This window comes from Rutilus rutilus, assembly GCF_951802725.1.
Source record: "Rutilus rutilus genome assembly, chromosome: 10".
NCBI classification, from domain to species: domain Eukaryota; kingdom Metazoa; phylum Chordata; class Actinopteri; order Cypriniformes; family Leuciscidae; genus Rutilus; species Rutilus rutilus.
Window position 1 is genome coordinate 13,447,802 of NC_140215.1, and position 27,925 is coordinate 13,475,726.

General features: G+C 37.5%; 2 protein-coding genes across 4 annotated transcripts; both read left to right on the forward strand.

Annotated features, from left to right (window-relative positions):
* Positions 1–26,382, forward strand: casq2 (calsequestrin 2). Of its 3 annotated transcripts, none has more exons than XM_084421998.1 (12): positions 20,879–20,996; positions 21,117–21,371; positions 22,336–22,420; positions 23,105–23,205; positions 23,309–23,420; positions 23,846–23,919; positions 24,057–24,187; positions 24,284–24,329; positions 25,051–25,105; positions 25,228–25,328; positions 25,462–25,536; positions 25,701–26,382. In XM_084421998.1, the coding sequence occupies exons 2-12, from the start codon at positions 21,135–21,137 to the stop codon at positions 25,932–25,934; spliced, it is 1,251 nt and encodes a 416-aa protein (XP_084278124.1). In that variant the 5' UTR covers positions 20,879–20,996; positions 21,117–21,134; the 3' UTR covers positions 25,935–26,382. The 3 variants fall into 3 exon arrangements, with proteins under 3 accessions (XP_084278126.1, XP_084278124.1, XP_084278125.1); XM_084421999.1 differs by having other exon boundaries at positions 20,881–20,996; positions 21,132–21,371; XM_084422000.1 differs by lacking the exons at positions 20,879–20,996; positions 21,117–21,371 and adding an exon at positions 1–278.
* slc5a3b (solute carrier family 5 member 3b) lies at positions 143–6,275 on the forward strand. Its single transcript, XM_084421997.1, has 2 exons — positions 143–278; positions 3,469–6,275. The coding sequence occupies exon 2, from the start codon at positions 3,749–3,751 to the stop codon at positions 5,867–5,869; it is 2,121 nt and encodes a 706-aa protein (XP_084278123.1). The 5' UTR covers positions 143–278; positions 3,469–3,748; the 3' UTR covers positions 5,870–6,275.
* Positions 26,383–27,925: the final 1,543 nt, after the last annotated feature.

Genomic DNA, 27,925 nt, shown 5'->3' on the forward strand with positions numbered 1-27,925 from the left:
ACACACAAAATGTGAAAGGGTGTGTACAGCGGAAGAAAAAGGAGTGGATGGACGTTTATAAAAGGTGCGTTTGCAGCACAATTCATTCCAAAGGACTGAAATCTACCATTACTAAACTTTTAAAGACCTTTTGTGCGAGCGAACATATCCTGCACCCTTCTGCGTTGAAGCTGTCAGACACTGATGAAGAGGATCACCTCGCTTGGAGCAGTTCGTTCATTCTAGGAACACGCGCTAATCAATTCTTTATTTCAAGACTATAGCCTATCATAAAAATGGTAAGTTATATCTCAAGTGAAACCATTGTATTAGACAGGAATTGAGAAGTGAACTCAATCAATGATCCGAACAGAATAACGTTAGGTCTTGCACAGTGACTGTATTTGTAGCGGCGTATAAATGCTTAATATTCGAAGAATTCGGTAATTTAGTAGTCAATATCTGCACGATAAATATTAAATCTTCCAAGGTACTGTTTTTCAAACGACATGACGCAGCATACGTCTTGAATTAAAGCGATAGTTCATTTAAAATTGAGCAAGGAGGCATGAAAGCTGTCATGCCTCCCTGATGGTCCCCATTCACTGTTATTATTTAGATTCTATGGAAATGAATGTGACTGGGGCTTTTCGGAAGAACGTCATACAGGTTTGGAGGGTTAGTAAAACATTATTTTTGTTTACTATAAAAAATATCGTTCTGCCGTAGTGTCGTTTTACGTCCTGTCCGGCGAACGCTGCTTTCCAGAAATTTCGCAGGAGTCGCAGTGTGTTTGAGTTGTAGTTGGTGTTTAAGCAACATCGTAAAATTCCACGCATCGTCTTTCCACGCAAATGTTAAAAATCACATTTTTCCAAACAGGACATGTCAATAAGCAGTTATAGGTCTTTGTTTTAAAATGTTAAAATTTAGTCACCCACCCTTGAATAAATGGTGTAGGTCTCTTTTGTGTTTACTGTCATTTATTATTATATATTTTTTTTATATCTTTATCAGTAAGTCGTTGCCATTGGTTACTAGAGCACATCTGAAGGTGGTGTGAGGTGAATTGTCTAGTAGTGGAAATTTTCCTCCTTGCCCACCCCTCCTCTCCATGCCATGTATTTTCTTTTTTTTCTTGGCCAACCAGAGAATCCATAAAGAGATTATCCCAGTCCGGTTGGTTGTTGTTAGATTTAATGGGATCGTTCATCCAAAAATGAAAATGATGTCTCATTCAAAAAAAAAATTTTAGACTCTTTTTCTGATGTGGAACTCAAAAGAGATGTTAGGCACAATGTAACAGACTGGCAGTCAAGGTCACCATTCACTTTCATTGCCGAGACTTGTCATTCTGCCTACCATCTGTTTTGTGCTCTACCCAGGCCTGGTGGCAGAGGGGGGGCATACCTGAGGCTGTGCCAACATGGACTGGACCCCACGATTTCATTTCAGTGTCTGGCTCCCCTGAGAAATATAAATGCCCCCCGAAAACGTGTGTCCTGGCGCCAGACCTGTCTCCACCTAAGAATGAGAGTCAAACGAATTTTGGAATTATGTGAGGATCACTAAATGATGAAATAATTAAGGTTAACTGTCCTGCACAGAGGGCATCTGTTTACAGTATTGACTCAGTATTTTGTCATTTGTGATATGGTGTCAGTTATGCTAAATTTATAGCACTGATTTGCATCTGCAAACTGATAACATCATCACAAGTCGACGTGTCATACAGTGATGGTGTCATGGGGGTGCTTTGTTACAAAGATAAGGCCATGATGAAAGGTACTGTGGTAATAATTTCTTAATGTGTATAATTTTAGACAGGGTAGGGCATAACTTACCTGGTTTATAAAAAACCTGGGCTATGAAAAGTAAAGTAAGGAGTAGTGGTGGACTTTTTATTGTATTTTTTTTTTTATTGTGTGGCTTTAACCAAGATTGGGAAAAATGAAGACCGCTAGTGAGAGGGGCAACAATCAGAGCAATTTTGTTTGGTAAGGGTTGCATATGGGTAAGTGTTTGCATTGTTCTGCTATGTGACATGCATACTGAATGAGTTGCAGTCACATTTCTTTGAAATACCAACAGGTGGCAATAGTCACTCTTATTGACATTCCTTAATTTTTTGCTTATTGGGATAAGCATTAGGTAGTGTGCATTACCATTGATTACTTTTAAATCTTTCTTTCTAATTTCCACTTTAAACCTCAACATTAATACAACCAAACTGTTTGGATAGTTGTCTGAGCTGTTGCAGTCTGACCATAAGCTTGCTGTTAGAAGGGATGTTAAGCTGGCTGTTAGAACCAACTGGTGTAGTGTAGTGTAGTGTTATGCAATAATCGGCCCTATGGTTTAATACTAAGGAATTAGTGCCTGAAGTCCAAGCTGGTATAGTTTTCAGGTGGCAGAGAAGTGAATTGGGAAGTGATGCGGCACATTTGCGTATGTCTAAGTTATGCAACCATTAAAGTCGGGCGATGATGACTGGGAGACAGAGATGTAACAACTTCCAGTCTAAAAAATTGTTGAAATGTTGAAAGTGAGGTCTAAATAAAATTGGGGAAAATAATTGTTTTCATGAAGCTTGAAAGGAGAAATAGATTATTATGATGATGGTTTGCTTGTTTTATAATTTTGTTATCATTGTTGATCACCCTATTTTAAAATAGAGACTTTATTAAAAGGTGTCTTTTTTTAAAAAATTGTATTGCTGTTACTAATTTCTTTTAGGGATACACTAATATTAAAATCCTGACTGTGATATGCTGATAATTATTTCCATGTTATGGCTGACAACTGATAAATTAGCTAATACCAAAATTCGATACTATTTTGTTTAAATAAGAAAAACACTATGAACTGATTGCAATAATTTTAAATGCAACTCCACATTATAATGTACTGTATGAAAAATATAACTTTTGAAATTCACTGAAGATTGCATTTTAACAGTGTTATTCGTTTTTTAAAATATTAAGTGAGGCAAAGTTAATCTACTGTAAATGTAAAAATAGTGAAATGAGCATGTGCAATTAAATATCAATATTGTCCAATACCGCTAAATTAATAATGGCCTGGTTTCACAGAGAGGGCTTAGATTAAGCAAAAAGTAGGCCTAGTTAAATTAGGACATTTAAATAGCTTTTATAAACGTGCCTTAAAAAAAGATTACTGCCTTACTGTGTGCATCTTGAGGCAAAACAATGGCACTAAGACAGTTCAAACATAAATTTTAGTCTGAGACTAGGCTTATGCCTTGTCCGTGAAACTGGGCATAAATGTATGTATATTGTCTATGTATATTTGTTCAGCAAAATAACAACTGTTACAATGTTATCAAAAAATCTTTATCCAAATGTTATTTTCCCGTTTTGTGGTAATTAAAATCAGTGCATAGTAATAATGAATTAATGATCTATTCTACACACTTGATCTAATGCATGCCATGTCTCTCTCTTTCTTTCTGTGTTTGCTGTCTTGCAGGAATGTAAACTCTTGCCATTTCTAGACCAGAAGCCAGAGACATCCTCCCCAAAATAACTCTTGTGCTTCATGAGAGCACCGTTGGATTACCAATCAAATCTAAACCAAACACAAACCAAATAGAAATTCATCTGACAGATGGCGGATGCTTCCGTTTCCTTCTAGAAAGACAGCAAACCAAATGAATAAGAGATTTTATGTGCATTTGCTTGCATCTTTACTCAAATAGACCTATTTTTTTTTGGACAATTGCATTTTGAACTGTGATAGTAACTTAAACATGATACAAACAGGACCCATGATGGAGGCGGCGGATATTGCAGTTGTTGCACTTTATTTTGTACTTTTGCTTGTAATTGGTCTGCTCGCCATGTGGAAGTCCAACCATAGCACTGTCAGTGGCTACTTCCTGGCAGGTCGAAATATGAATTGGGTGGTGATAGGTGCCTCACTCTTTGTCAGCAACATCGGCAGCGAGCATTTCATTGGTCTCGCTGGTTCTGGAGCAGCAAGTGGTTTTGCAGTGGGCGCCTGGGAGTTCAATGCCCTCCTTCTTCTGCAGCTGCTCGGCTGGGTGTTCATCCCAGTCTACATCCACTGTGGAGTTTACACCATGCCAGAGTACCTCTCCAAGCGCTACGGAGGCAAGCGGCTAAAGATTTACTTTGCTGCCCTCTCACTTCTGCTGTATGTCTTTACTAAACTCTCAGTGGACTTGTACGCAGGAGCTCTTTTCATTCAGGAGTCTCTTGGCTGGAATCTATACCTGTCAATCATCTTGCTTATCACTATGACTGCCTTCCTGACAGTGACTGGTGGACTGGTTGCTGTAATCTACACGGACACTCTACAGGCTGTGCTCATGATTGGCGGTGCATTGACCCTTACCATCATCAGTCTGGTCAAGGTAGGCGGTTTGGAAGGGGTGCGGGAAAAATACATGGAAGCAGTCCCCAACGTCACAGCCATCCTGGCTAACAGCAACTTTAGCTTCCAGTACACAAACTCCTGCCGAATCCATCCCAAGCCAGATTCTCTTAAGCTCCTACGAGGACCACTTGATGAGGACATCCCTTGGCCGGGCTTCCTGTTGGGTCAGACACCCTCATCCATTTGGTACTGGTGTGCAGATCAAGTCATCGTCCAGAGAGTATTAGCTGCCAAGAATATTGTCCATGCTAAAGGCTCCACACTTATGGCAGGAATTCTTAAGGTCCTTCCCATGTTTATCATCGTTATTCCAGGAATGATCTCACGAATATTGTTCCCAGATGAGCTGGCGTGCATCGGACCAGAGCACTGCATGGCTGTTTGTGGCAGTCAGGCTGGCTGTTCCAACATCGCCTACCCTCGGTTGGTCATGAACGTGATGCCGGTGGGTCTCCGAGGGTTGATGATGGCAGTGATGATCGCTGCCCTCATGAGCGACCTGGACTCAATTTTTAACAGCGCTAGCACCATCTTCACATTGGACATTTATCAAATGCTGCGTATACGTGCATCCTCCCGTGAGCTGGTGGTGGTCGGCAGGTTGTTTGTGATCTTCATGGTGGCTATCAGCATTGCTTGGGTGCCTGTCATTATTGAGATGCAAGGTGGCCAGATGTACTTGTACATCCAGGAAATTGCAGGATACCTCACACCTCCCATTGCTGCCCTCTTTTTACTCGGAGTCTTCTGGAAACGTTGCAATGAGACCGGCGCATTTTGGGGCGGTATGACTGGGTTTGTGCTAGGCACCACCCGCCTCTTCCTTGGCTTTGTATATCGTGAGCCAAGATGTGACCAGCCTGATGAGCGTCCAGCTTTCATTACTGATGTCCACTACATGTACATTGCTGCCGGGCTGTTTTGGATTTCCGGGCTGGTGGCTGTGGGTGTCAGTCTGTGCACGTCACCGCCTGAATTGGAGAAGATCAAGCGTACCACAATCTGGGGCTTGAGAGAACTTAAACGGCTTCCTGTGACTGAACGAGAAGAGATGTACAAACTCACTAATGGCAATGGTGTTCTCAAGAAGGATGTGCCTGAGGATGTCCAGAAGGAGAGATGTCTTGATGTGGCTGACATGAAACTACTTATGCCCTCGCCTTGTGACCAAGATCCCGAGACTCCCAGCACAGAGGCATCCACGCCAATGGAGCTGTACGGCAATGGTCATGCAAAGCTTGTGAAACGGAAGGATGAAGGCAAGCGTGATGAAGAGAGTTGCCCTCAAGTATTTGACTGGATTTGTCAAAAGGAGAAAATGTCTGTTGTCAAACCCAAAGTCATTGAAGAAGATGAAGGAGCTGTTCGTGAAATGCTTTATGAACCCCCTAAGATCAAGCTGTTACTTAACTTAGGCCTTGTATTGGTTTGTTCACTGGGTGTTTTCATGTTTGTGTACTTCTCCTTGTAATGTGCTGATCTTATCTTAAGACCTGTGTGAAAGACAGCACATTTATATGATATATTTGTTTTTTATAAGCCATTTAGGGTCTGTAATATTTACAGTGTCATTTCTTTTTTTTTTTTTTACAACTTCCTTTTAGGGACTGTAAACATTTTGAATAATTCTGATAGAAGTTATTTATTGTTTCTCCTTGGCTGTGTGTCACACCTCCTTGAAAATATTTAAACTCTTCCTTGTGGTGTGTTGATGACCAAATGCATTATTGAAACAGTAGCTTTTGTATAGTTTATGATTGGTCAAGTTAAGCAACTGTAGGATTTACTGTTTTTCTCCTTGGTGAATTTTGCCTTAATTTTGTCACTTGTGTAACCGGAATCGTATTTCCAAAGTTTTATGTGAAATGGAAATTGTGAAAATTATTAATTTTAAGTGAAAAAAAGTGGGAAATTTATCACAAAATTCAAAGATTTTATTTAAAAATCTTTTGTATAAAAAGATGCCATATCACTAAGGTGTTGTGCCGTCTGATTAAACCTGGTACCTTGCTGTACATTCCCAAATTCAAGTAAGACTATTTAGGTCCATTGATGTAAATTGTAACTGTAACTCCGTATGTAATTTGGTGAATTTTTCTGAGTACTTCAATTTCTTTGTATTTAGAGCTACTTTAAAAAACACCAAAATGCCTTTTGTGCAGAGCATAAGCATGTAAAAACCCTGCTTTATCTTCATTTTGGGAATATGACATAGTTAATGTGCAAAAGACTCCCAAGATGTTATCGCTCCAAAACAAATCAGCTATAAAATGCACAGTCTGGTTATGTGGATGTTACTGAATGACCCTCAGTACCACCACAGGAAAGACTCAGAGAACACTGTCATTTATGTTGTAATCTGATATTATGATATCCCAGAACAGGTTATTTTGACTGGGATGTCCAATTTTGATTGCTGCGCAAAAATAATATCTTGTTCTTCTAGAAGAAGAATTTGAGTATGGCTGCAGTAACATGCATTACTTGTTGATCTGCTGTTGAATGCTCTATTTGGTCAGACAAATGGGAACTGGTGGATGGCCTTAGTGAAAATGAAATGGGTGTGAGGGATTTTGTAAACTTTTTTTTTTTTTTTTTTTTTTTTAAGTGCAAGCTCACAATGTTGTATTTATACTTTGACATTCAAGTCCATCATTTTAATGAAAATGTACCCCAAAGGTGCAACAAAATTATTTTGACTTCATTCAGAGGAGTTATGCCAAAAGAGATATTAGGAAGAGGTGCATTTATTTTGTGTCTCCTACTTTTTTATCGGCCTTCAAAAATCCCTATCATACCCAAATTTAAAATGTATATTTTTAAATGCATTTTTATACAGCTACTATCTTTGTATTGGAAAAGAGGTACATAAATAAAAAGAATGTTTAATAGAGACCTTGTTCTTTTATGCTTCTTTTCCCCAAATTACTGATTTGGTTTTGGACTCTTATGGTCCTTGTCAATCTTACTGAAGTGATTACCATTTCTTTGCAGGTATCCGTTCATCTTATTCTGGGTCATAGCATTTACACTAACTGAATCACTATGTCAATTTTGTGGTTGACCTCAATCTCAGAGTGAAGCGGTATAGTTATATTATTGCTTAAACTGTAACAGATTAACTCAAATTTAAAATTACAGAATTTTGGAGCTGTTGTGATTATCTGAGGCTTAATTGATTGATCCAAAACTGATATGATCTCTGGAAATACCATACCAATTAACTACTATACTTGCTTAGGGGGGGGAGGGTTGAAGTGATTGTTGGTTTTGGATACACCAGATTTTCAAACCAACACCCAAAGCTTTTGAATATTTATCCATATATTTAATAGTAAAATGATGATGAGGTTCTATCTTCTTTTCTTTCTCTTTTTTAAATGTTGTTTGTGTTTGATAATGTGAATTTTAATAGACTGTTACTTCATTTAACTTCATCCTCTAAGGTACTTTTTTAACATGGCTTTTTATGACAACAAAAGGGTTTTGTGATTTATTTGATTTTAATGGATCTTGTTTTACATTTGTATTGAATGGTGTATAGATTCCAGATATTTCTTTTGTGCTTTAGTTTAGAGTGTGTACATCTCTTAACGTTCCTTATGTTGCATAAAACGGGCTTCATCGATTCATTGTGAAACGTTTCATAAGCTTAAAAGATGCATATGGAGTTTATTGCTTTAATCTCTGATCTATTCAGACATACACAAATGATTTGTACATTTGCTACTTTTATTATCAAAAGTTGTGGATGAATAAAAAGATAATTCATTTGAGAACGACAAACTGCGTGAGCTTGGTTATTTGACTTTAAATCTTGTAATATATTGTATCATTTACTTGCATGTTTTTATTCTTTAATTCATCTGTCATATTCCAAACAACTGACTTTAATATTCCAAACAGCACTGCGTTTCAAAATGACAGTTTTACAGTTGTTTATCAGTGGCTCCATAATGGCTTGTAGAGATGATTATCCTGTGTTTTATGACATTCATTAATTTGCCATCAACATAATGCATAAAGTTATTTAGTCCTGTTGTTTATCCTTAAATTAATAATCTGCATAAATATCCATCTACAATATGAAGACAATACTCACATTAAACATATGCAATGAGAATCATCCATTGCACTTTTGTGTTCTCTGGTATTTAAAGGAACCGTATGTAAGAAATGTATTTCAATTAATCATAAAATAGCCCTGATATGTCACTAGACATTAAGAAATCATGTTCATTTCAAATACTTATATCACTGACAACAGTAGTCCGGCCAGGATATTGTCATTTAAAAAGTGAAGTTGCAGCCCTCAACTGATGTTGATGTCATGCTGTGTTTTGGCCTGATGCTCCACCCTCCACTACTCTACCAGTCTCGAAGTCAGTAGTGTTTCGGCATCCGGGTTGCCAGCTCTGCTCTAGTTACCACAGCTGCAGCTACAAACGTTCCTGCTGGATCCTGCAGCCTATCTGGCAACCTCGAGTCAGGGGGAGGGGGAGGGGATACACCGCTCTACAGTAATTTTAAAAGTGATTACAGTACCAGTTCTGGCCACATTCTTACATACGGTTCCTTTAAGGCTTATGCACACGGTGCATCACACTAGCTATGTTTCCATACACCTATTTTTATGCACATTTGGCATTTTGGCATATCGCAAAAAAAAAAACACTGGATGAAAACGCCATAAGCATAAATTCATAAACTCGCTCAATTCAGTCAAGAAGCCATGCACATAAACTACGATGGAAACACATTTACTGAATAAATTCCTCAATACACATCAAAAAAGTCATGTGACTTTGCGCGATTGTTCTGAAATTATCAGGGGGGCTGAGTAAGGTGAAAAACAGTAGGCCTATATGTGACAAAACTAAAGAGGTATTTCAGAAATCACAAGACTCATAAAAGAGAAGGAAAAATGTACCCGGATGACCTACTTCTTCAGCGAGATTCTGAAGTATGCATACGATGGACACTTTACTATCCCATGAGGCCACGGGAGAGGATTTGTAAATGGCAGAAGCGACGCAACCGTTGATATACTGTCTATGGACGCAACTGACGCTGGTAGATGCAAATGTTGTACAGATGTTGTCCAGATTACATTCATACTACACATTCATATAGAACATACTTTTTTAGCGGTTGTGAAATAAGTACCTGCTCAAGAGAGATTAAGGACTGAGATTTTAGGTGACACTGGGCGGAGCTTAATGCATACATATGCGGTTCCGAGGTTTAAGAACCAAGCAAAGAAAGTAATGGAAAGATCCTCATTGCTTGGAGATGCTGGGGATTGAACCCAGGACCTCATACATGCGAAGCATGCACTCTACCACTGAGCTACATCCCCTCATGGTGATGAGCACGTTCTGTTATGTACCTACCTGTGCCTTCAAATCAAATTGTATAGGTGATAAAGGTCAACACTGGAATGCATACATATGCGGTTCCGAGGTTTAAGAAACAAGCAAAGAAAGTAATGTAAAGTTCCACATTGCTTGGAGATGCTGGGGATTGAACCCAGGACCTCATACATGCAAAGCATGCGCTCTACCACTGAGCTACATCCCCTCATGGTGATAAGCACGTTCATAGGTGATAAAGGTCAACACTGGAATGCATACATATGCGGTTCAGAGGTTTAAGAAACAAGCAAAGAAAGTAATGTAAAGTTCCACATTGCTTGGAGATACTGGGGATTGAACCCAGGACCTCATACATGCAAAGCATGCGCTCTACCACTGAGCTACATGAATATTCCCAAGTTTCCTGTTTTGTGTTTAAGCCGTTTATACTGTCTATGGTTTAAGCACCATTTAAACGAAGTTGAGCTTATATTCTGTTATTATTGCACAATAGTTTATATGTATATTGTGTTATTTCGTGTCGTGTGAGCTATGTTTGATATGATTACAGCCAATGATTTGCCAGAGGTGTCGTTAGGATACGCTAAACGAGCTAACGTTATTGCGTTTAAGTAACTGTTAGCCTATTTTGTTATGTTTCTGTTTTACCTTGAATTCTTTAAAGCGTATTGTTTTATAAGTTTGCCGAAATGTATGGTAGCATTATAATATTAATTATAAACTCCTGTGGTGAAGGCTGCAGTCAACTTTCCTAGTTTGCAGAAGCACTTCTAATCTGGGTAGACTTGAATTCAAATGAATCCAAAATTGCATGCATGCTTGAAAACGTTAATGTACTTTAAATATATTTGAATGATTATCTTAACAGGCCATGATGAATTATGCTTGTGAATGTGATACTCAGTATAATGTCTATAGTTATTCTCAGAGCCGCCTTAACCTAATGTTAGGCCCCGGGGCTGAGAGGTTTTGTAGGCCCCATCCCCTCGATTTATAGAGTCTCGTTTAAAAAAAAAAAGTGTAATATCTAGGTAATCTACATCACAGTTGAGAAATTTCAATTTTATGCAAACGAGAAGCGATTTTCGCGAGCGACAACCAATAGGAAAGAAGCCTTCCAGTGGAGCTCAGCTCCCGTCACCGTCTCGAGTGCAGTGCAGGCAAGACAGAAGAGTTCGAGGGCGATTTCACTGTTTTACATGATTTGACTGTACCTAACCACAGACATGGATATAATAAAATGATGCATGGAAAAGAAACTGTCGACAGTCTCAGTGAGTTTAATTCATACTTGTATAGTTCGAGTGTTGTAGTTTTATGATGCAAGTTAAGCACTGCTGCAGTTCATTTTACAGTTTCCCCTGCATTATGTTGACTATTAGGGACAAGAAAATTGATTATTTGTCAAATTCGGATGACGTTTTAGTAATTTATGACAGTATGAGTGAGTTTAATTTGTAGATTGATCGATCGTTAATCTAGTAAATTATTTAATCCACTGCTGTGTAGTGTGTGGTAATATAAAAACACTCCCCAACAGCATAGCTGTTTCTTGAGCCTAATTCCTAGTCAAATTAAAATAATATAGTTGTATCACGATTCACTTGTGATGGTGTTTTGTATAGATGTGGCCAGACCAGACTGTAAAAAAAAATAGGGCCAGACGAGCAGTCTGCCAATAACATTAGAGCGACAGTACTACCAACGCCCACAAGCGATTTAACACAGTGTAGAGACTCGTAGAGAATCGCTGGCTGTGTGAACGGGGCTTATGGAGCCACGTGGGTCACTCATTCAGCAGACATGTAACGTGCGATTAGAGTGATTGACAGAAAACCTGACAAGTTACAAAATAATATGACATTTTCAGCTCATCATGAACCTGAACATGGAAGGCCCCTGAACTTGGGAGGCCCCTGGGCTTCAGCCCAGGTAAGCCCGTGCATTAATGTGGCCTTGGCTATTCTTTTCCAAAGATGACTTGTGCCAGTAGCTATCCCTGTACACCAGACAAAGCAGACACTTTTAATACTGTCTAATAATGTAATAATACGGGTTTGTTGTAAATGTCATTTATTTTATATTTTTTAGATTAAATGTGTCAGTGTCAAAGGCTGGATTACATGAGCAGACCAAACTTTCATTTGTCTGGGATCCCAAGACCTTGTGTAAAGTGTTATGTGTGTGTTTAAATAAAAGTGTTTTGCTAATCACGTCATATATGTCACGATTTTTTTAATTCAAAATGAAACTACTTATGATTTACTTTTATCTTTGATATTTACAGTAAATGTGCAAATGACTACATTATTACATATTTTAGTTGCTAAATAAATGTCATTAAAATGTAAACATTTGAATTCTTATGGAAAGCTTGCAGAGTAGAACTAAAACATTTAATTGTGAATATACTGCAGCTTTGCTGATTTCACAACTTGACCAATTTAATAGTTCCATATCACCATTGTAATTATGGGCTCTCACATTTGTAAATATGTATACAAATATAAATATTGTAAATATGTATTGTAAATATTGTAAATCACAGTAGGCTACTCATAAAAGAGAAGGAAAAAAGTACCCGGATGACCTACTTCTTCAGCGAGATTCTGAAGTGTGCATACGATGGACACTTTACTATCCCATGAGGCCACGGGAGAGGATTGGTAAATGGCAGTGAAGCGACTCTGGCGTTAGAAAGATAACATGATAATGACAACAATGCAAATGTAGTACATCCAGATTACATTCATAGCCTACTACACATTCATATATAGAACATACTTTTTTAGCGTTTGTGAAATAATTACTTATTCAAAATAAATACCTGCTCAAGAGAGTACAAAATTGGGGGACTTACCTGGGGTTCAAAGAAAGTAGCCAACCCGTAATATGAAGCATTACCAATATGAAGGGCTGTGGAATTACATTTACAGTAGATTTGTTCGTGATACATAGGCCTAATATTTAAAGTCATTTTCTCTTATGCATAGTTTGCAATGTTGAGCATTATAACCAATCACACACGTTTCTGTTGAGTTTAGGAATGCAATGTCCAATCAGAGGCGTTTTGATTCGTTGTTCCCTGACCCATTGGATGTAAATGTTTGCTTTATTCGCAAATGTTTTATGCAATATTCCAGTTTTGTGCATAAGTTAAATTTGCAACTTTGGGTGGAAACATAGCTCGTGACAAATGTTTTTACACGTTAGATGTAAAGTCACGCAGTAGGCTATTTGACATTTGCAGAACTGCTGTATATAGACACTAGCAGTCTGCTTCAATTACATGTAATACATGCATTTGAAAGAGTATAAAAGATTTTAGATTAGGCATTGCTTTTAATTAACAAGTGCATTGTAAACGATAAAGTGTTTTGCAGTGCCGCAGAAATGCTACACTTTCCCTTAAACACTCACTGCATCTTCGCTTGTCCTTGTTTCCATTCTCTCTCTCTCTCTCTCTCTCTCTCTCTCTCTCTCTCTCTCTCTCTCTCTCTCTCTCGTTTGTATCTGCACAGTAGTTTTCCATTTAGAGTTATGTTAGGAATGGAGGTGACTGAGTGACTTGAGGTTGAAAATGCGTAGGTGAATAATTGTTTTGCCCTAACTTCCACCTCACACCTATGTTTGGTAAAGCCCTGCAGGCCGTTATTAGGGTGTGTCACTACTGGATTTGATGTTGCTTTCTGAGAAAAAAAAAAAAAGAAAAAAAAAGAGGACATTGTTCCAAGAATCCATGAGTGAGAGATTATGTTTTGACTGTGTCCAAAATACTTGGCCATAATTTGGTAGATTCTGTGGCTTTCCATTTGACCTGCATGAGAGCATTCATGTCTAATCAAAGGGATAACCTTGAGTTCAGCATTGATAAGGAGGTTAAGGTTTGGACTTACTATTTATCAATGAGCAATATTTTAAAAAGGGTCCTTAGAAACTTAGTATTATGGCTGACTTATTGAGACTTTATGCTTGATGAAAGCAAATGGAGAACTAGGCAGTGTAACATGCAACGGGAAGTCTGAAAGCATCAATTCAATAGGCATTATTTTACCTATTCAGTGCTCAACAGCATCTCATCAGATACAGAGCAGTTCTGTGAAAACACCTATTTATTTGCTCATCTGTTTAGTTAATGTTACTGTGCCCTTTATTCTCGCTCTGTATTTCCTCCTGAGGTTGGTGCTGCTACTACTGGCAGTGGAAAAGTACTGGCAAAACAATACCGTGGGCTGCTCTTTGTTCATTGATGCAGCCGGAGAGCAACAGTGAAGAACAACAAATCTATTTCTACATCTATTAGGCACGCGCATTTAAACTGACCACTTGACCATTATATTCAGGACTAAAGGTCATAACTGTGGGAAGTGCACTCATTGCAGAATACGTCACTCCAGTTGATGAGAATGCACCTTACATGCAAATAAGGTGCAACACAGGCTGATTGTTAGTAACTGTGCAATTCAAAAACTAACATAACATGTTCTTTTACAAATCATTGTCTTTTGTTCTTTTACAAATCATCTATTCTAAATAAATGAAATTGGGAGGAAATGCACAGTTTTCTTTTTTTTTTAAAGAAAATTCTGCAATTACCTCCAACTTCAATTTTAAATATTTTAGTTATTAGGCAATTTAGCCTACTTTATAAATTACAATGATAAAAAAAAAAACAAAAAAAAAACAACAACCTTAATTTACAGATTTTGCTTCAAATGGCGTTGGGGCACATAATATTAATGTGGTATTATTTTTATTTGCAAATCAAAAATCTGACAACCACTAGACTGCAGCATGATTCACCATAAAATGCAAATGACTCATGAATTTGATTATGAAATGACTCTTACATAATGGCACATGCCTCACTCTCCTTTTTTTTTCAGTACATTTTCAAGCATTTTATATTTGTATCATCCACAATTCCGTTTCATTTATTTAAAACTCAAGGTTATCATTTCCTACTGTGTGTTAAGCTCAGGCACCTTTATACTCTAAACCTTTTATAATGTTTGGCAACTTAGTTAAAAGAAAAAAAGGCTAAAAACACAACTTTTAATAATTAAAAAGTAATATTATTTTAAACAAAATATAAAATATAAAAACAAAATTATATTAAAAAAACTTAAAGGTTATTTAAAAAGTATTGTGATAAAAAGCATTTTTTTAAACAGAAGATTAGAGGCTGTCCATTCATATATTGAATTGAATTAGTACAGCAATTATACAGTAATATAATGTGTTTCTCCCAACTAGTTATGATGATGTTATGGTGATGAATACCATGTGTTGTGTACTGTATATTGTAAATACTGTCATATTATGAAAATACCATCTTTTTTTTTTTTTAACTGTTTTATGATGTGGTTTGGATGTTTGTTAAATGTTTTCTTGAAGAAACAATTTTATTTTTTGTTTTTATATTGCTCTGCAATGTATAAAAATGACAATTAACCTCAACATTGACTTGAGAGGTATTCTTCATTCTTGTGGTGGTATAATAAACTAGTTAACTGAAGCATATAGCCTAACATTTGAATTCCTCGAAAACAACATCCCTGTTAAGGCTTAGGTAATGTAGTAATGTAAACCTGTCACAAGCAATCACACACCAGGGCAGAGACACACGAAAAACAGCATTGTTCAGCATCTCATATGATGAATCTGTTCTTCTCCACCACAACCCACAGCAAAACAAACACGGATGCCACACATTCCCAAAATTCTATATAGATGGCCAGTTAGGTGGTTCCGCTGTGCAGGAGATTCTTCCACTAATGAAATCATTCCACAAAAAGGCATCTGAATGGAAAAGGGAAATATTTATTGATGCTGGGTTAATCAAGAGGCTTTAGGAGTGTGTTCAGGCCTGTGGTAACAGACCTCAGAGGAGCCACAATGATGCTCAGTCATCATAGGACCAAACTGGTTTAGCACAAGATGCAGAACTACTGATCAAGATTAGTAAAGATGGATCATTGTACATTTTTATATTTGATCTTGCTGCCTGCATAGCTGCTGAAGTTAAGCCCATGACAAGTTATTTGCTTAAATTCTCCTTCATCTCATGCTCCTGTTTTTTCTGCTCCAGTACTTTGGAACGTTACATTACCCCACACCCCTCGGGTCACTTTATTGTGTTACATATTAAATGGCCCTTTTGATTCTAATCATTAGCCACACTTTTTAAGATCCGTCCTCCTTATATTGTGATTCATAATACAGCTGCATGCACCTACACTGGTTCTCTTTATTAATTAGTGAAACGTGATATAATTAACAAAATATTAGCTATAAGTTAATTAAAGCAAGTAAATATTAAGTTTAGCATGGCCTAATATATACCATTTAGGCACTAATGTGTAAACTTTTGGTACAAAGATGGACCTTTTGAAAGGGTGCCGCTGCCGCACCAGTGACACCTTTTCTTTCTGAGAATGTAGAATGGTAAAAGTCAGAAGGGTGGAGGGTAAAGAGTTTGACAGGACAGGAACTGGGTGAGGCATGATGACGCCAGAGGGGACAGACTTCATGGAAAAATACATGCAGTCTTTGTACTTTTTCATTTCTTTCATTGACCTTCTTAGAAGTTTATGTCAGTTTATAATAAAACCCAAGTAAAATCTAACTCATTTGCAAAGGGTCCAAGTTCGGAAACAATGAAAGCATTATCATCTAACAAGAAGCTATATATATATATATATATATATATATATATATATATATAAACAACATAGCTTATAAATAAATGATTGTAAAGTACAAATGACAGTATTGGAAATGAGCATTTTAGTGCGTGAGACAATATATGTTGATCAGAATTGACCAGTACTGAATGTATAAAACCGAGGAGAATGCCTGAGATAACACAAGCAGGAACTCTATTTATATCAGTGCATCATTTTATCAGGTTCTCAGGCAAACACACATACAAATTCTAACTTTCAGGACCTGAATAATGTAACTCAAAGCTGCTTTTCTGTTACAATACTGATTTTTTTTTATTAATTTTTTTAAACAAATACGTAACTATTGGCCCTCTAGCAGCTGAAGCATAATTTACAAGCATTGAACTGCGAGTTACTTGCGTAGGAACATTAGTTTGGAATTATGCGAGTTGTGCACTTCTCTTCTGGGTGGATCTGATGGTTTGAGGCATACCAGTGGACCCAAGGTTACAGGTGATTGACTGCACCCAGGGCCGGCGCTATAGGCGGAGTAGGCAGTTGCCTAGGGTGTCCAAATGTCTAGAACCGGCCCTGTCTGCACCCACCCCCACTTCACAATGAAGAAAGAAAGAAAGACAGAAATCAGAAAGAAAGAAACAATTCTTATGACATAGGCTATGCACCTCTTTTGTTTAGACTTGTCGCTTTCTATTTTTGCTCGTGATTCATCAGAGCCAGGTAAATGTTGCTAATTTATTGTGACTAATGCTTTCAACCTCAAGCTACTATGACATCTTCCACAGCATATAGCCACACCTTTTCTTATGTACAAATATGTAAGCACGCCCGGACAAATGACAGAGTAGCTCAACAGTATGACAGCTCAAAAATATAAATCATATGCTTACATCTTGCAGAGAAACCTTTTTTCCCCCATAATTGTTACTCTGAAAATATCTGATAACACACTCTGAATTCATAGAAGTGAAGTTAGATTAATAACTTTATATATCATTATCTGCTCTTGCTGCCTGCACTGACAATGTTCAGTCCATGACCAGTCATGTTACACTCCACAAACCTCAGGTCACTTTATTGTGTTACATATTATAATGTTCTTTTGATTCTAATAATGTCATATTTTCTAACGTCACAGTGTTCTTACTATGATGCCATTATGCAACTTTATTTGGTTCACTTCAGACCCCTTGTGTGTAAATCAAATAAACCAAAGAGAAAAACTTTTGAAAAGTTGTCTGTTTTAAATGAGAGAAAGGTGACGATATGCTTATTTCTATTCTTCTTTTTTAAACATTTTATGTGCCAGTGGAAAGTCAAACATTTCCATCACCTTTCACCCCCCCCCCTTCTCTCTCTCCATTTCTCATACTTTCTTGTCCTTGAGTAAGTCTCAAAGGAACAACATCACCTTATCTTTGTTTTGAAAGAAAGAAAATAAGGCAGTGTGTATCTGCAAGAAACAGGCTTTATTCTATATATATATATATATATATACTACTGTTCAAAAGTAACATTTTTAATGTTTTTAAAAGAAGTATCTTCTGCTCACCAAGGCTGCATTTATTTGATTAAAAATACTAACAAAAACAGTAATATTGTGAAATATTATTCCAATTTAAAACTGCTGTTTTCTATGTGAATATACAGTGTAATTTCTTCCTGTGATCAAAGCTGAATTTTCAGCATCATTACTCCAGTCTTCAGTGTCACATGATCCTTCAGAAATCATTCTAATATGATGATTTGATGCTCAAGAAACATTTATGATTATTATCAATGTTGAAAACAGTTATTTACATTTTTATTTCATGATGCTATGATGAATAGAAAGTTCAAAAGAACAGCATTTATCTGAAATCTAAAGCTTTTGTAACATTAAACACTACCGCTCAAAAGTTTGGGGTCAGTAAGAATTTTTATTTTATTTTTGGGGAAAATAAATAAAATAAATCAATACTTTTATTCATCAAGGATGAGTTAAACTGATCAAAAGTTACAGAAAAGACATTTATAATGTTAGAAAATATTCTATTTTAAATAAATGCTGTTCTTTTGAACTTTCTATTCATCAAAGAATTTTGAAAAAACACTGTTTTCAACATTGATAATAATAATGAATGTTTCTTGAGCATCAGATCATCATATTAGAATGATTTCTGAAGGATCATGTGACACTGAAGACTGGAGTAATGATGCTGAAAATTCAGCTTTGATCACAGGAATAAATTACAGTTTCAAATATATTAAAATAGAAAACAGTCATTTTAAATTGTCATAATATTTCACAATATTACTGTTTTTGTTATTGTTTTTTTATCAAATAAATGCAGCCTTGGTGAGCAGAAGATACTTCTTTTAAATAAAAATAAAAAATCTTTCTGACCCCAAACTTTTGAACAGAATATATATAAAGAGGGTTTTTACAGTGGTGCTAGAACCACCATTTTTAAATGTCAGTGCTAACAACACAGAAAACACTCAAGGTTCATTTACAGTGTCACAGTTTGCTATGTCCAAAGCTGTGTTTCATTTAAAATTTCCAGCTAAATGTTTACATTGTGATTTTCTTTGTGAAGTGTAGAAACAGTGGAATTTTTTTTGTTTTGTTGTTGTTGAGAAAACTAGGTTATAGGCCTACTGTAATTTCTGGTTGACTATATTGTTCACCATACAGACTTCAAATCTTGTGTGATAAATCGAAAGGAATCATTCAGGTGTGACAGGAAATAAGTATTCATGAATGTAGTAAACATGAAAATTTAGACCTGGGGTGTAATTTTGATTAAAAGGATCTTCTTTCCTTCTCATCTCACCCCAAACCTCATGAAAATTCAATTGTATTCAATGAAACATGTGAAACACATGCCACCTAATGGTTTCAATTAGCAACTTCAATTGAGACAAATATTGAAGAGAGAACCTGGAACAACCAAGTTCTCTCTCCAGTGATTCCTTTCTGCTTCATTGTGATGACTGATTGGCGAAATCTGAGCCTCCCTGAACCTGCACGAGTCACTCACAAGCGTCATAAATAAACTCTTCAAGAACTAGCAGCTTAATGTCACCCAGTTCCAGCATAGCTTAAACAATCAGCTAGCTTACTGAGGGAAATATCTGCAACATCATCAGCTAACTGTTTGTGATGATTTGTTGTCAATGCTAATAAGCCAAAAGTCCAAAAGAAGGGAGCATTACATAGAGTACCACAAGTACAAAGATGCATACTGGTCTTCCCAGACTAAGGCATACTTCCAGCATTTTGTTATCTGTAACTTCAATGAACCCTGACCCGTCTATATGGACATAAAACAGCTCTGAAATAAATTCCATACAGGATTGAGATTAGTTGCATCTCCTATCGTGAGAGATTTGTAAAGCATGTTAGCTATTTGAGTTCGATTTAAGATTTATCTGTTGATGTTGTGCTTTAAGACTAGTTTTAAGACTGTAGGCTATATGTTAATATTAGAAAAATATACTTTTTAGGAATGTCCAAAGCAATTAGACAGGAATCTTTGAGACAGCTGATCCTAATTTGGTGTCATTTCTATGACAACAGATTATTTTTAAAGTCACACAGACTTAAAAGAGTTCAAGTTATAAAATGTGATTCAGATGTAACAAGTGTGAGGACTGGGGATTAAAGAACATTTAGAAGCTTGTGAACATAATTTGTCACTTAATGCATTTTTAGTAAGTCAGTGTTCGTTCGTGCTTTCGTTCCTTTTTCCCTTCCTTCCTTGCTTTATTTATTTATTCATTCATGGAGAATTAAACTGAAACGTAATGGGAAAAATATGAAAAAAATATTTAGTATAATGCCTTATATAATTCTAATAACCGATTGTATGCTCCAGGGTTCCTGCCTCCATTAGGGATTCCAATTAAGACTTTTGGCCGTCTATCCCTGTGCAAATGTTTGTTTTTTTTAGAGCTCACAGCACAAATCACTGTCACATCTCCACAACAGCACACAATGTCAGCTTAACTTGCACACAAATGTAGAGGGACATACCTAACCAAAAATAAAAAAACACGCGCGCATGTGTGTGTGTAAGTGTGAGTTTTTTTGTTTGTTTTTTTAACAGTGGACAAGTGTCCGGTTAGAGTACAACACTCGAATGCACGATGACTTTGTCACTAACTGCAAGCTGTTTTCCATCTCTCACACATGAACATACTGAAAAGAGTGTATTTGATCTTGTTTACATCTGTGTTATGTTGCAGTGAAGCTAAATGTCATTAGCTGCGGCCTAATCACTCTTCCACAGTGCTCTTGTCCCTATGCTGTCCAGCTGTGGTATTTTTAGCTCTGAGACAACTGGTCTCCTAAAAAAGGGTTAGAGGAACACTGCTATGTAAGGTATCCTGCCTGGCTGCTCTCTCCAATCCTATTACCAGCACAATCCATCAGCCACTCTTTGTCTCAGGTCAGGAGAGAAGGCAGAGAGTCAAGGGTTTGCTGAAGAAAGCTGAATTTTCATCAGAAGGGTATACAGACCCTCAGAAAGGACAGTGGAAGAAGGCCTGGACGGTTGGCACTCTTATTATTTCTGTTAATAACTCTTGACTTATATTTCTCACACTTCTAGACTAAAGTTTTCTGAAAGCTAGTGAAGCTGCATGAAGTGCCATAGTTTCTTTTTTGAAAAAGTTTTAGTCACTATAGACCATGCAGACCACCTGGATCCTGCTGTTTGCCTCTCTGGGTGTCTCTACCCTGGCTGGTGTTGAGAAAGGCCTCGAATTCCCACGTTATGATGGCAAAGACCGTGTCTTGGACATAGATGACAAGAACTACCGCAAATCCCTTAAGAAATACGACATGCTCTGCCTGTTCTACCACGCTCCTCCACCAACTGCAAAAGAGCTGCAGAAACAGTTACAAATGACTGAACTAGTGCTAGAGGTAAGAGAGGAAAAGTCAAGTGTGAATGCATGATATAAGGTAGATGTAAGACTGAATGGAAATCAGAGTGTGTTTATTGGAGCAAAGCAACATGGGATTGACTTACAGACACAGTACGGCTTTCAACAACTCTGTGCACTGGTCATTAAAAATAAGTACATTATATTTATTCATTTTTTGCAGTATTTTTTATTTCTGTGTAAAATGAATATGGGTGGTCATCATAAATTAAAATACATGTTTTGCATGCTCTATGTAGTAATATCAGTTTAGAGGCCCACAGACTGCAGCCGACTGACATATCTATCTTCGCACGGCTCTCTTTTTTTCACTTATGTATTTATCTGGATTTAAAAAAGTAGACATCTTTAGTCAGTGTGTTAATCAAGCACTTCATTTTCAGTATTCCTGATAGCCTTCTGAATGTGGGCTTAGGAAACTGGCTTTTAAAATTCAGCCATTCAAATGACTTGCATCATAATGAAAGCAGAACACCAGGGTATTTATGGAACCAGATCACTTCTAAAATGATTACATAAGTGTGCTCTCCTTTACTCTAAATGTATGGCTCACAGGTTCACTATCTAGACTATTATGTCAGTGCATGATACTCTTTGTACTTCTGATATTCACATCAATATTACACAAGTTTTTTTTTAACAAAAATCTGAAGCATGTTCATATAATCCTCTAAATTACAATGCTTGCTTGAGTATAAACAGCTGCTTAACTCATGCCTTCCAACAATTCCTCCAGCATTTGTTCCCCATATTATTGGGTGAGAGTCTGTGTCTCACATTGGAGGGCAAACTGTATGCACTCTACAAAACCTCTTGTTCGGTCTAACTTTGACCGAATAGCATGATGCTAGATACTTTAATTTGAATTTTCCTTGGAGCCTGAACTAATAAATAAGACAAATAAAAACATACTGTTATAGTACAAATCATTTGTTTTTCCACAGTTAGCTGCTCAAGTCTTGGAGGAAAAGGATATTGGCTTTGGAATGGTTGACTCCCAAAAAGATGCTAAGGTTGCCAAGAAACTAGGTGAGGCAAAACAATATATTCTCTCTCTCTCTCTCTCTCTCTCTCTCTCTCTCTCTCTCTCTCTCTCTCTCTCTCTCTCTCTATATATATATATATACTCTATATATGTGTATCAGTGACCATGGCAATGGTGTATCACTTAAAGTAGCACTTTGATGACAACTTTCATGACTCTCATATCTCATGGTGAATGTGATTTCACCAAGTGCAACATGTTCCTGGAAAAACATCTTTGTTGATCCTGAAACAACATTCCAATCAACAATCAGATTTGAGGGTTTACTGTTTATGTCAAGTTTCGGCTTACAACCAGGGTTAGGTGCTTCTACATCAGAGTTATTCACCTATCATTTCCCTCTGAGTTAAGGGATAAGTTATGGGTAGGGATTCCAGGACCAACAAACTATGTTGATCCAGGTCAGGAACATGTTTTACTTGGCAAAATCACTGTGACCCATATGACACCGTGAACTTGCACTCTCTTGTTTCATATAAATCTTTTATTGAGATACAGACATGATTATTATCATTATCCTCATTAAATATCACAGTTTATAGTTTAACGCAGCATCAATCCCTGCAGGAGATTTGCTTAAATGGATAATGATACAGTAGGCTATAAAGGCTGTACAATGTACTTTACACTGCCATGATGAGTGACTATAGTATGTGTTTCACTGTAAGGTTTGCATGAGGAGGGCAGCGTCTATGTCTTTAAGGAGGACCGTGTGATTGAATTTGATGGACTGCTCTCTGCAGACACTCTTGTGGAATTCATTCTGGATGTAAAGAATCTGTATTTATCATAAATCCAGATATCTCATTTGTTTTAGTACTTTTATATGTTGCTTTAACTCTCTGCCTCCCCTTCTCTCCCTCATGCTTCAGCTGTTGGAAGATCCGGTTGAGATAATTGACAATGCTCTGGAGTTGCGAGCTTTTGACCGTATGGAAGAAGATATCAAACTCATTGGCTTCTTCAAAAGTCGTGACTCTGAACGTGAGTATGTATGTGCAGACTATGAGAGGCAGGAGGTATCTGAATGTTCAGAGACAAATATACCCTTCAGCTGCAGTTATCTGATCTCTGCATGTTTCAAACACACACCTCTGCAATGAATTAATACCATGCAATAAACGTTAACACAATGTCTGTACATTCCAAGTTTTTTTAAAAATGCACATTGAAACCTTATGAGCTCTCTTGAGCATTGTAGGCTTCTACTCTTTCAAGCTATTGACATTTAGAGGTACTTTACTTCAAATCACCACTCTGTTAGCCAACACTGTCAAAAAGAAAGGTTCCACTTACAATAAAAAGGTAATTTACAGTTTTTGATTCCCTGTTCTTTTATCAAATAAATACATAATCACCTCACCTCACCTCCCCATTTTTCCTCTTTCTTTTTTCTCTGGTTTCCTCAGATTATCTTGCTTTCCAAGAAGCAGCTGAACAGTTTCAGCCTTTTATCAAATTTTTTGCCACCTTTGAGAAATCTGTGAGTATCATGTTATTTTATGCTCTGTTTATGTTCAGAAGATCTTTATCATTGAGCGATTATTTTTCTTTTGGGGAAGCAGTAATTCTCTGAAAACAATTGATGGTAGATGAGTTGCTCTTATTTTTGCATTGTAGGTGGCAAAAGAGCTGACTCTGAAGATGAATGAGGTGGACTTCTATGAGCCCTTCATGGAGGAACCAGTCACCATTCCAGACAAACCTCACTCAGAGGAAGAGCTGGTGGCCTTCATATCTGAACACAGGAGGTAATCAGGAAAGCTAATCTAATGATTTTGATTTGAGAATGATTTTATACCGATCTCATATTACATACAGATGCTATCCTTTATTGACCTCCACAGACCAACTCTAAGAAAGCTCAGGGCAGAGGACATGTTTGAGACCTGGGTGAGCAATATATTTTAAATTAACTTTGGTAACACTTTGCACATATTAATGCTTTATTCTACATGACCATATTCTAGATCCATTAACCCTACCCCATACCTAAACATAACCAATAAAACTCACTGTACATTTTTTTTTGGAAAAATAAGTGTTTGTGCTGCCTTAAAATTTTAAGTTCAGCCAACTCAAATATCCAAGTTGTCACTTAGTACAACTTCACATTTCAAGTTGACTAAACTTTAATTTTAAGGCAACGCGAACACTTACCTTAAGTTGAAAAAACTCAACTCAAGTCTCATGTCTCTCATATGAAACTGTGGATTTGCACTCTCTATCTTTTCATACAAATACCATCTTGCACCATCTCAGATATCGATTGTAATTTATTCTTTTTTTTTACCCCCGATGACTTCACTCTTAATTTTACTGTAATATTGTTGGTCTGGTTTATTGTAATGGAATGGTTTTTTTTTTCTTTCTTTTTGGCAGACATTTTAAGATATGCAGTTATAAAATAATTTTAACTCAAATCAATATTTTATGTCCACGTTGCCTATATGTATTTATTTAGTGAATGGTCATGCAATAAGTGGGATAGTGAAAAGTCAGCTTTATCCCAAAAATGATGCCCTGACAGGGTAATCGGACCCCGATGCGGAGTGGAGGAATACATGTAGATATCATAAAGCAATGACACTGAAATAAATGTTTTCTTATGCAGGAGGATGATTTGAATGGAATTCACATTGTAGCCTTTGCAGAAGAGGAGGACCCTGGTATGTGCAGTTTCAGGACACCTCTCTTAATTCATAAGTCATAAAGCCAAATGATTTTTGTTTGATGCAAGCATCATTGACTAAAGGAATTAATGAGATTTACCGTAAATTTGTTTTTTTAGATGGTTTTGAATTCTTGGAGATTTTGAAGGAGGTTGCCAGAGACAACACACACAATCCAGACCTGAGTATTGTGTGGATCGACCCCGACAACTTCCCATTGGTGACTAAAATAAGTGTGGATAGATGCATGACTATACTGAGTCAGAACTGTAATGTAAAATGGATGTCAGAAACTGAAAGAAAAATGCTTTCTTTTTTTAAACCCCTCTTCATATGCATAATTCCTTTCTTAGCTCATTCCGTACTGGGAGAAGACCTTCAAGGTTGACCTCTTTAGACCACAGATTGGCATAGTAAATGTTACAGATGTAAGTGCAATACTTTTTTTTTATTAAGTTAAGTTCATTATGAAGACCATCTTTCTCATGTTTGGATTTGTCCCACTGTCATGGCACATAATAATAAATGTATTATTATTATAACAAATGTTTATTGCTGACATAAGTCCATTGACTCATGGCCTCTATGACAGGCGGACAGTGTATGGTTGGAGATACCTGATGATGATGAGCTGCCGTCACCTGAAGAACTGGAAAACTGGATAGAAGATGTCCTCTCTGGAACAGTCAACACAGAGGATGATGATGAGGAGGATGACGACGACGACGACGACGATGATGATGATGATGATGATGATGATGATGATGATGACGACAATGACGATGATGACGACGATAATGATGATGACGACGACGATGATGAATAATTCATATACTGTGAACCTCAAACAAATCTGCTGAGAAAACAATTTTGTCTTTTACAGTAAAATCATTCTGTACATTTTGTACATCAGTGGATAAATTGCATAGTGTCCTTAATGTTAAACTGAAATAATACAAGTGCACATGTCTCTTATTTTATAGGTGAAAATCATTTATTTTAATCAGCTCTAAACTATAAATTGATAAAGGGATTCAAATGAAATTTTGCAGTGTAATTTTACCTCTGGAATTATTTTACTCTTCTGAACATTTTCTACTGTAATTACTCATTCACAATAATAAAACTTTACAAATCGTTAGGAAAGTGTGTTCCTATTTAAATATGTAAGGCCTTATGGGCTTTCACATTTATATGATTTGTCACAAATCTACTACAAAATATATTCTGTGCTAAATTATGATTGTGACTTTATCAATGATCAATTAACAGTTAAAAAAAAGAATTAATTATATGAATTATAATTAAAATATATATATATTGATCATTAAAGTGGTGTTAGAATAAAAATAAAAATAGAATGTTTAACTTAAAAGGATAGTCCACCCAAAAATGGAAAATTTGTCATTACTCGTTGCAAACCCATATGAGTTTCTTTGTTCTGTTGAACACAAAAGATATTTTGAAGAATGTTGGTAACCAGACAGTTGATGGATCCCATTGACTTCCATAGTAGGGCAAAAAAAAAAAACTATGGAAGTTGATGGGCGTTGTCAAAATTCTTCAAAAAATCTTTTCTTTTTTGTGTTCAACAGAATAAATAAATTCATACAGGTTTAGAACAACACGAGTGTAACGATCACCAGCTGGAGTGCCCTTGAGAGCCACCAGAGGGCACTCCACATAAGACTCTCCTATTCACTCACAAACTACAATTCCCATAACTCACTGCCTGGACTCATCATCACTCATCACTGATCACATTCACCTGTACCTCATTCACTGATTGTATTCACCTGTCTCATCCTGTTAGTCTGTCTATTTATACCATGTTCATTCATTCACTCACTGCGAAGTCTTGTTGTACTGTCAGTCTGCATTTCCGAGCGTTTATTCCGTGTTTGTTTTCTGTTTTGACCCTGGACTGTTTATTGGACTCTGTTTATTGCCGCCTGCCTTGACCACTGCCCGTTTACTGGTTTACGAATTTGGATTACCCTTATTTAATAAAGCTGCATTTGGATCGATCTTCTTGTCTCTGAGCATTCATGACAGAAGACTTCGCCACACCCAGATCCAGCAGCTATGAGCTCCAGAAATCCAGCAGTACGGATCTCGCCTGATCTCCCCAGCATGAGCCGGGAGTTCGCTGGACAGATCGCGGCCTTGGCCCTGGATAGCCTCGATCTGTTCCAGTACACCTGGGGGTTTGTTCCTCTCGCTGCCTCTTGCTCTCTGGGTGATGAAGCAATTAAGTTGTGTTACCGGCTGGGGGCTAAGGAGGTTGACCCGAGGGAGCTCCCCGATCTCTCCGGTCTGGATTGGAGAGAGGCACTCTCCAGATGTCTGGAGAGCTTCCTTCCGTGGCACGCCATGTCACCGTCTGCACTTCACGCCAGTCCAGCCGAGCCCGCAACTCACGCCAAATCTGCCGAAGCCAAGGCAGTATGCGTCATGCCCGCCGCCCCTGAGACTGAGAGCGTCATGTCCGCCGCGCCTGAGACAGCAAGCGACATGCCCGCCAAGCTAGAGCCTTCACCGCTGGTCCCGTCCAGCACAGAGCTCTCTTCACCGCTGGTCCCGTCCAGCACAGAGCCCTCTTCACCGCTGGTCCCGTCCAGCACAGAGCCCTCTTCACCGCTGGTCCCGTCCAGCACAGAGCCCTCTTCACCGCTGGTCCCGTCCAGCACAGAGCCCTCTTCACCGCTGGTCCCGTCCAGCACAGAGCCCTCTTCGCCGCTGGTCTCGTCCAGCCCAGAGCCCTTTTCGCCGTTGGTCCTGTCCAGCTCAGAGCCCTCTTCACCGCTGGTCCTGTCC

What these genes read in the sequence shown, in the direction of transcription:
- slc5a3b (XM_084421997.1), top strand. Translation starts at nt 3,749, where the DNA reads ATGATACAAACAGGACCCATGATGGAGGCGGCGGATATTGCAGTTGTT.
- casq2 (XM_084421998.1), top strand. Translation starts at nt 21,135, where the DNA reads ATGCAGACCACCTGGATCCTGCTGTTTGCCTCTCTGGGTGTCTCTACC. An exon ending in TAAGGTTGCCAAGAAACTAG is followed by an intron (nt 22,421 to 23,104) that starts GTGAGGCAAAAC and finishes TTTCACTGTAAG; the next exon opens with GTTTGCATGAGGAGGGCAGC. An exon ending in GCATAGTAAATGTTACAGAT is followed by an intron (nt 25,537 to 25,700) that starts GTAAGTGCAATA and finishes CCTCTATGACAG; the next exon opens with GCGGACAGTGTATGGTTGGA.